The 9,467-nt window shown below is 40.5% G+C and overlaps 1 protein-coding gene across 1 annotated transcript in view; it reads left to right on the top strand.

Moving 5' to 3' along the window:
- Positions 1–9,165, top strand: part of LOC120056803 (14-3-3 protein gamma-1-like) — a 31,195-nt gene extending 22,030 nt beyond the window's left edge. The window contains exon 2 of the mRNA XM_039005004.1: positions 6,105–9,165. Within this exon, the coding sequence (XP_038860932.1) occupies positions 6,105–6,761 (657 nt within the window). The 3' untranslated portion in view covers positions 6,762–9,165. The remainder of the gene's footprint in view (positions 1–6,104) is intronic.
- The last annotated feature ends 302 nt before the right edge of the window (positions 9,166–9,467 follow it).

The following is a 9,467-nucleotide window of genomic DNA, read 5'->3' on the forward strand; positions in this document are numbered from 1 at the left end:
AACTGTTTAGAGGGGCCTCCTGCGGTGCCACTCCATAGAACTGTTTAGAGGGACCTTCTGTGGTGCCACTCCATAGAACTGGTTAGAGGGGCCTCCTGTGGTGCCACTCCATAGAACTGTTTAGAGGGGCCTCCTGCGGTGCCACTCCATAGAACTGTTTAGAGGGGCCTCCTGCGGTGCCACTCCATAGAACTGGTTAGAGGGGCCTCCTGTGGTGCCACTCCATAGAACTGGTTAGAGGGGCCTTCTGTGGTGCCACTCTATAGAACTGTTTAGAGGGGCCTTCTGTGGTGCCACTCCATAGAACTGTTTAGAGGGGCCTCCTGTGGTGCCACTCTATAGAACTGGTTAGAGGGGCCTTCTGTGGTGCCACTCCATATAACTGTTTAGAGGGGCCTTCTGTGGTGCCACTCCATATAACTGTTTAGAGGGGCCTCCTGTGGTGCCACTCCATAGAACTGTTTAGAGGGGCCTCCTGCGGTGCCACTCCATATAACTGTTTAGAGGGACCTTCTGTGGTGCCACTCCATAGAACTGTTTAGAGGGGCCTTCTGTGGTGCCACTCCATAGAACTGTTTAGAGGGGCCTTCTGTGGTGCCACTCCATAGAACTGTTTAGAGGGGCCTCCTGTGGTGCCACTCTATAGAACTGGTTAGAGGGGCCTCCTGTGGTGCCACTCTATAGAACTGGTTAGAGGGGCCTTCTGTGGTGCCACTCCATAGAACTGTTTAGAGGGGCCTCCTGTGGTGCCACTCTATAGAACTGGTTAGAGGGGCCTTCTGTGGTGCCACTCCATAGAACTGTTTAGAGGGGCCTCCTGCGGTGCCACTCCATATAACTGGTTAGAGGGGCCTCCTGTGGTGCCACTCTGAATGATGCAATAAAGGCAGAAGGTTCTCTCGGTCTCTCCAGTATCTTAGAAAACGTCTCAACAATTGATAACCTGAAATCTCTCATTTTCAGGCATGTACAAAGCATGTGTGATAAAGTAGCAGGAGCCTGCTTACATCGGTCACGAGTGGGATCTATTTCTGGTCTAATCTTGAATAATTTTGCCTTTGACCAATGCAACTGATTAACTATTTCAAATTGAATTACAGCATGTCTTAGACATATAGATGAAGAATGTATTCTCTAAAGCATTCTCTTGTCTGAATGTTATTCACCTAAATCCTCTTCCTATTGGTTATTAAGAGAGTTCAGGGAATCCAGATTCTGCGAGTTTAATAATGTATAGATCAAGCTTATGCCCCCTTTGATATTAGGGTTCACATTAAAAATATAATCTAGATGGGAGGTAGGTGAGCGTGAAGTGACTCGAGGATGAAGATACAAAACTACGCAATTGCAGGTATCTAAAGAAATGGGATCTAGGAATATAGAATTGTTATACTAACTGTTCAAAAGAGGCAAAATCCATATCAATGTCCAAGTCGTTCAGTGAGGAGATCCCTTTTCCAGACCAGATATGAAACGCCTGGTCTAATAATGATGGACAGAATGTATGGACCTTTAATAATGGGGCAGAAGTTGAAAATTCACTGAGATCAAACGATCACCTGAACTGTTTCCAGATTTTTAGAGAATGTTTCACAATAAGGTTTTTAGTGTATTTGCAAACAGGCTCAGCTGATGCAAGATTTGAGAGAGTTCTGTCATCCAATATAGAACGATTCTTATATTAGCTGCCCAGTAATAATATTGAAAGTTCGGAAGTGCTAGATCACCCTGGGGAGAGAGATCTCTGCAATACATTCTTACATATCCAAGGGTTTTTCTTGTTCCAGATAAACTGATATCTGCTTTTATCTATGGAGATTAAGAAATATTTTATCAGAAAGATAGAAATACATTGAAATAAGTATAAAAACTTAGGTAATACGTTCATTTTAACAGTTTTAATTCTTCCCCCAAAGAAAGAGAAAGTAAATCACAGCATTCAAGATCCTGTTTCAGATGGAGGGAAATTTCAAGGGAGGGAAATTGGCTTTATAGAGATCTTTGAAATTCCCAAATATTTCAATTTCTGTCTAGTCACTCTTGGGGGGCACATGACTAAAATAAGTTTGCATGGCAGAAGGATTAGACATCAATAGACTTTTTTGTAGATTAACCTTCAACCCGGATATTTTACCAACTGTCTTTAGTAGAACCTGGACCTCTGGAAGACCAGTTAAAGGGTCAAACATATATAATAGCATGTCATCTGCATAGAGTGAAACTTTATGCTCTAAGCTCCCCTCTTTGAATACGTTTGATAGTGGTGTGATTACCTTGTTGCTATGGCTAAAGGCTCAATTACGATGACAAACAGCTGAGGGGATAGAGGACAACCCTGTCTTGTCCCACATTGAAGTTGGAAATAGGATGAAAGGTTATTATTTGTGCGCACTGCAGCCAAAGGGGAGGAGTAAAGGACTTTGATCCAGGACATAAAATTGGGACCGGATCCAAACTGTTTGAGAGTATAAAATAGATAATCCCACTCCACCCGATCAAACGCCTTCTCAGTATTAAGTGATAACAACATCTCTGGAGTGTCAGATGAAGAGAGATAATAAAGTATATTTTAAAGACGTCTGATGTTGAAAAAATAATGACACCTGTTTGATCTGTAGAGATAATGGAGGGAAGGACTGACTCAAAATGGCAGGCAATCATCTTAGAAAGTATCTTTACAGAAATGGGCCTCTTATGAACCACACTCAAGTATTTTTTCTTCCCTTTTCAGAATTAGTGAAATACATGCTTGTCTCATTGTTGAGGGTAAAGAGTTTGAGGAGAATGATTCCTCAAATGCGAGTTCATTTTTGACTGCTTGTAACTCCGACTTCATAAAATTTAAGTCCTCACTGAGCTCCTTGAGTATAGATGAAACGTCCGCTCCGAGTGCAGCAAGAATCTCAGCCTTCAAATCCCCTGTGTTCATTTTTTCGCCGAGCCGAGGGGAGGAGCCACCGATCCCCCTTGTCTAAGAACTCGAGCTCCTTGTTTAGTGTTTTCTCTTCTGTCAGTGACTCCGCTGAACTTAAACTTTTGCAGGTAATGCGCCATTTACACATTAAAACAAAAATAAAAGTTGAACAAAGTAAAGCATGTCATTCAAAGGCTGTGTTTACTAGTTCTTCTTGGGTCAAAGTGCAAAGAAAGTATTGAATAAATGCAATTTCAGCATGAGCTCGGAAAAACGTGACCTACTCCATGGCTTGCTCACTTGCGCCCCCCCAGTATTATATTCTAACTATAGAATTAGAATAATCATTCTATTTCCATGATTCCAACAGTTCACCCAAGTGTTTTGATCTAAATCGCAAGTCAAATCGCAATTGCAACATTTGGTAAAAAAATAAGAAAAACTAGATGATTACTTGGATGATGACTTTTAAATTCAGAAAGGATATTTGCACGAAAATAAAATCTTTGACACTTCTCAGTTTAATCAATGACATTCAAATCAGCATTGAAAAACGGTGCAGGTATAAGTTTGTTCCCATAAAGTAAAATTTAACACCCATATATGGCCAGCTGTGACATTGATTTATGCTGCAATAGATGTTGTTCAATTGGTCACATACATTTTTGTCTTCTTCTAATGCCCTCTTAAGGGGAAAGTAATCTACAAGTAGCTGAATGTAATCAGATTACGTTAAAGAGTTTGGGTAATCCAAAAGTTACGTTACTGATTACAGTTTTGGACAGGTAACTAATAACTGTAACGGATTACATTTAGAAAGTAACCTACCCAACCCTGACAATCAGAATGGAAAAAGACTCATTGAAACCACTTAGAATGTATGTGTTTCCACCTTAGGATCACTCACTACTCATAAAGCACCTTAGGATCACTCACTACTCATAAAGCACCCTAGGATCACTCACTACTCATAAAGCACCCTAGGATCACTCACTACTCATAAAGCACCCTAGGATCACTCACTACTCATAAAGCACCCTGGGATCACTCACTACTCATAAAGCACCCTAGGATCACTCACTACTCATAAAGCACCCTAGGATCACTCACTACTCATAAAGCACCCTAGGATCACTCACTACTCATAAAGCACCCTAGGATCACTCACTACTCATAAAGCACCCTAGGATCACTCACTACTCATAAAGCACCCTAGGATCACTCACTACTCATAAAGCACCCTAGGATCACTCACTACTCATAAAGCACCCTGGGATCACTCACTACTCATAAAGCACCCTAGGATCACTCACTACTCATAAAGCACCCTAGGATCACTCACTACTCATAAAGCACCCTGGGATCACTCACTACTCATAAAGCACCCTAGGATCACTCACTACTCATAAAGCACCCTAGGATCACTCACTACTCATAAAGCACCCTGGGATCACTCACTACTCATAAAGCACCCTAGGATCACTCACTACTCATAAAGCACCCTAGGATCACTCACTACTCATAAAGCACCCTGGGATCACTCACTACTCATAAAGCACCCTAGGATCACTCACTACTCATAAAGCACCCTAGGATCACTCACTACTCATAAAGCACCCTGGGATCACTCACTACTCATAAAGCACCCTAGGATCACTCACTACTCATAAAGCACCCTAGGATCACTCACTTACTCATAAAGTAAATGTAGAGCTTTTATTATTCAAAAACATAAAATACCATCAAACACCGTCATAAATTAAAAAAATTCAGTGATATGATATTTTGGCCATATCGCCAAGCTGTAATATCACCCATGGTTCGGTCATTGTTTTCCAAGTTACTAAATGTTTACTTTGTCTGTCTTTTTGATAAGAGATTTCAGTTCAAATGATATGTTGCCGTTGTTCTATCAGCACTGGAAAATGGCAATATACTGTATACCCTAAAAGGTTAGTGTGCTTTTAGATTTGGCTGTAAACTGTCGTTAAACTCCTAAGCCAACGTCATCAAACAGCAAACTGTAGATTTTTTTTCTCGGGACCCCTCAGGCAACAGGCCAAGAGCACTGCAAAGCGGCTTAAAGCAAGCAACCAATCATATGGGTTTAATTCTGTGCTTTTTAAAGATCACCAAAATCTCTCTAGTTTAGGATGTTTAGAATATATCTAGTTTTTTGTATGTTTGTCACAGACAAACACATTCAGTAGGGCAACCATCAGACAAAGAGGGCTTGGTGTGAACTATAAAGTCACTGCCAGGGACCCCATGCTCTGGCAGTGGAATTTAGGCCCTGGAGAGGAATGAAGGCCCTGAAATAGAGGGTCTGTGTCCCAAGTGGGACTCTAATCCCTATATAGTGCACTACTTTTGCCCAGAGCCATATGGGTGCCATTTGGGACACACTAGAGTAGCAGGCTTTATATCCAGAGCAGAGGGGTTAAGTATGTAAAGGTGGCTGTGATGTGTGCTACACTGCATGGTCTCCTCTCTGTGAGGGTATAAAGGAATAAAACCCTTTAGCCAGACAGACACAGGCCCGTGGAAACAAAACAAAACAAGCTTTCAGAGCAGGAGAAAGCCAATGAGCAGCCAGGGACATGATGTCAGCTTACTACAGACAGGCGTGGTCCAGCCCCGGCCTGAAGCTGTTGGATGCCATTGACAGTCAGTGACCACTGGTGTAGAAGATCATGGGAGTTATCCCACCTCTGACCTCTATCGTTGTGTGAATCATCATGAATGACTAACTGTGCATTCCAATAGCCTCCTTAGTTTTCCTGGTTCAGTATAGAGTATGTTATCTTGATTTTTCTAGCCAACCTAGCTGCTGTGCAACTCAATATTGCTTTGTTTATCGTGACGAGCTATGTAGGTTATATCAATATAAAATGTTGTTTCAGCTAGTAAGGGAACACATGGCAAAATGAACATATGGCACAGCCAATAAAAGTCATTTACAAGATAAAAATACTGTTTTAAGGTAAACTATATATTATAAATATAAAAATAATGTTCTAATGTAAACTGAATATTAGAAATATGAAAATACTGTTTTAAGGTAAACAGTATATTATAAATATAAAAATACTGTTTTAAGGTAAACTGGATATTATAAATATTAAAATACTGTTTTTAACTGCAACTCTGAACCATTCCTGTCCCTATTTTTCCCCTCTCTGTCTCCTAGGTGACAGAGTTAAACGAGGCCTTGTCCAATGAGGAGAGGAACCTGCTCTCTGTGGCCTATAAGAACGTGGTGGGGGCACGGCGCTCGTCCTGGCGCGTCATCTCCAGCATCGAGCAGAAGACCTCGGTGGACGGCTACGAGAAGAAGGTTGAGATGGTGCGTGGGTACCGCGAGAAGATTGAGAAGGAACTGGAGACCGTGTGCCAGGACGTGCTCAACCTCCTGGACAACTTCCTGATCAAGAACTGCAACGACACGCAGCACGAGAGCAAAGTGTTTTACCTGAAGATGAAGGGCGACTACTACCGCTACCTGGCCGAGGTGGCCACGGGAGAGAAGAGGGCCGGTGTGGTGGAGTCCTCTGAGAAGTCCTACAGCGAGGCCCATGAGATTAGCAAGGAGCACATGCAGCCCACCCACCCTATCCGTCTGGGTCTGGCTCTCAACTACTCCGTGTTTTACTACGAGATCCAGAATGCACCTGAGCAGGCCTGCCACCTGGCCAAGACCGCCTTCGATGACGCCATCGCTGAGCTAGACACCCTGAATGAGGACTCCTACAAAGACTCTACCCTCATCATGCAGCTGCTACGAGACAACTTGACACTGTGGACGAGCGACCAGCAAGACGACGAGGGTGGCGAAACCAATAACTAGAGAGCCCCTAAAAAGACCCCCGTGTCCTGTATCAGCCAATACACACAACACGCTCACGCACTCAAATGACAACAAACAAAAATAAAACAGTTCTTAGAAATGTTAAAATGTTGGCTGGTGGAACTTTGGTAGCCACAGATGATGATACGATCAGTTCTTTATTTTTCCCAACGAATGTAAAAAGTGAAGAAACTATTTCATTAAAAAGAGTAGGAGGGGAGATGAGTTTAGTTTCTAGTATAGTTAAAAAAAAAGATATAATAATAGATAAACCCCTTCCTTCTTGATTGCCTCTGCAACTTTTGTCAAAACACCACTTGAGAATGAAGAAGGTCTGCGGTCAGTGAGTCAGTCAGTCAGTCAGTCAGCCAGTGAGTAGAGTGTGGCTGTTGCGTCACACTGGCATGGAGACTGGCATGTTGTTATGTCGTTAGCTACATGAAGTGGAGCTGCTTATTTAACTTATGTGGTAAGGGAGGAGGAACGTTCAAAATTGTAAGGGGAGATCGAAGCTTGTGCAAAAATAAAATTAATATATAGAATATTTAAAAAAAATACAAAAAACTTCATCACCTCGTAAAAAAATAAAGAATTGCAAATAGTTTCCGGAGAGAGTGAAAGAGGTATCGTACCTCTAGCTAGACACCTCAGACTTACCAACATGGAATCTAAAAAGTATGCCTCACCCTGTAATCGTTGAGTGAAGCCAGGTATTCTCTGTGGTTATTGAACACACATAACCCAATGTTTTGTTCCCATGATGTCAGCAATTGGTTTGGACCCAGTCATCCAGACTAGAGTACTGTAACGAAAGCAGGAGTAGAGGAAACACAGAGACAGTACAGCCCTCTCATGCACTGATATGCTATACAGACATAAACATCTTCAAGCACATGGTTACTATTATTATTACTATTATTATTACTATTATTATTACTATTATTATTACTATTATTATTACTCACCCCTTACCGAGGTTGTCAAGGGTGCCATATTATTAGAATATCAAAATATGCTAATACAATGAAAATGAAAACGCTAAAACTACCAAAATAAATGATATCGTAGAGGAGATCATTTGATATTGTAAGGCAACAGAATTTGCCCTAAATTAAGGTACATTTATGTTTACAACAATTACTTATTGTAGATCTCTGAAATGACACACACACTGGAACCACACGCTCAACTATACACCTTTTTTGGACAATATATAAAAACATTTTGTTTTTGTGTTAACCTTTTTAATTGTCAAAAAAATGCACTTGCCTATCATATTGTTCCTCGAGTGTAAAACGATAACCACTCCAATATTCTCCATAATATAATATTGTGCATGCTGGTGATGTATTTACATACAGTAACTTGCCTGCATTGTTATTAACCTATACTGTAGACATGAAGTATTCATATGAACATGAAATGACTAGATTTCAATCTGATTTATTTTCTATTTATACTTTATATTGGATTGTTGAACATTTATTTTTAATCTTTGTTTTCTTTACTCCATTCGCTGGAAGTACACTATACCAAAAAACAGTGATTGTTAACATTAAATTAATCTGTAATGGACATTGCTATTGTGACATGCAATTCTTGTATTTGGTTTCTACTAAACAAAGGGGGAGGCATGAGGGGAGAGGGGGGGGGGGGGTGAGATAAAAGAAATAAAACACCAGTGTTAGCTTGACCTTTGACATTACCATCTGGTGTTTTTGTCATAGTGACATATAATGATCACATTGTAAAATAGTTGATGAATTTATCTTAATGACCTTTCTGTTAGTGCTTTTGAATGTCATTATGTCATTATTATTATTATTATTGCAGTGAGAGAGTCAAGATGAAACAGTGTTTTGTTTTTCTGAATGTAGGAATTCACTCACGGACCTGGTATCTTAATGCGAGTCATGTAGTGGTGACTCAACAGAAAAATAATAAGTTATAAAATGACAACAATAATACAACTGTAATTTAAATATTACAAAGCTCTTCGAAACACATTTCAGTGCTGATGTTGTTAGATTCATATCAACCATGTAGGTGTTTGTCCTTTTGCAATTAGTTTCTGATGATTTTGGCTTTGTTTTTTGTTTTTGATCATGTTTCTTCTTCATGATTTTTCTGAAGGTGCTCCATAGATTGCCATGGCGATATAATGAACACTGTTTTAGAGGCAGATGTAGTACTGTGATGTTGTTCACTACAGTTAGCTAGGTAGGTAGATATATAGGCGGATAGATATAATTCTACATTGATTGTACACTAAATACAGTTGTACATTTGATATAGTATATTATAAGATGTATTTTAAGGCGTGTATAATGTCTGCTGTTAACACCTCTGTTGCGTCTGATGTCAGTGCAGTTGTACATTTGTTCATGAATGGCTAGATAAATAGGTAGGTAGGTAGATAAATAGGTAGGTAGGTAGATAAATAGGTAGGTAGGTAGGTAGGTAGGTAGGTAGGTAGGTAGGTAGGTAGGTAGGTAGGTAGGTAGGTAGGTAGGTAGGTAGGTAGGTAGGTAGGTAGGTAGGTAGGTAGGTAGGTAGGTAGGTAGGTAGGTAGGTAGGTAGGTAGGTAGATATTGTAGGTAGGTAGCTAGAATTGTAGGTAGGTAGTTAGATATAGTAGGTAGGAAGTTAGATATAGTAGGTAGGTAGTTAGATATAGTAGGTAGGAAGTTAGATATTGTAGGTAGG

Source organism: Salvelinus namaycush, chromosome 12 (genome assembly GCF_016432855.1).
Source record: "Salvelinus namaycush isolate Seneca chromosome 12, SaNama_1.0, whole genome shotgun sequence".
Lineage (NCBI taxonomy): Eukaryota > Metazoa > Chordata > Actinopteri > Salmoniformes > Salmonidae > Salvelinus > Salvelinus namaycush.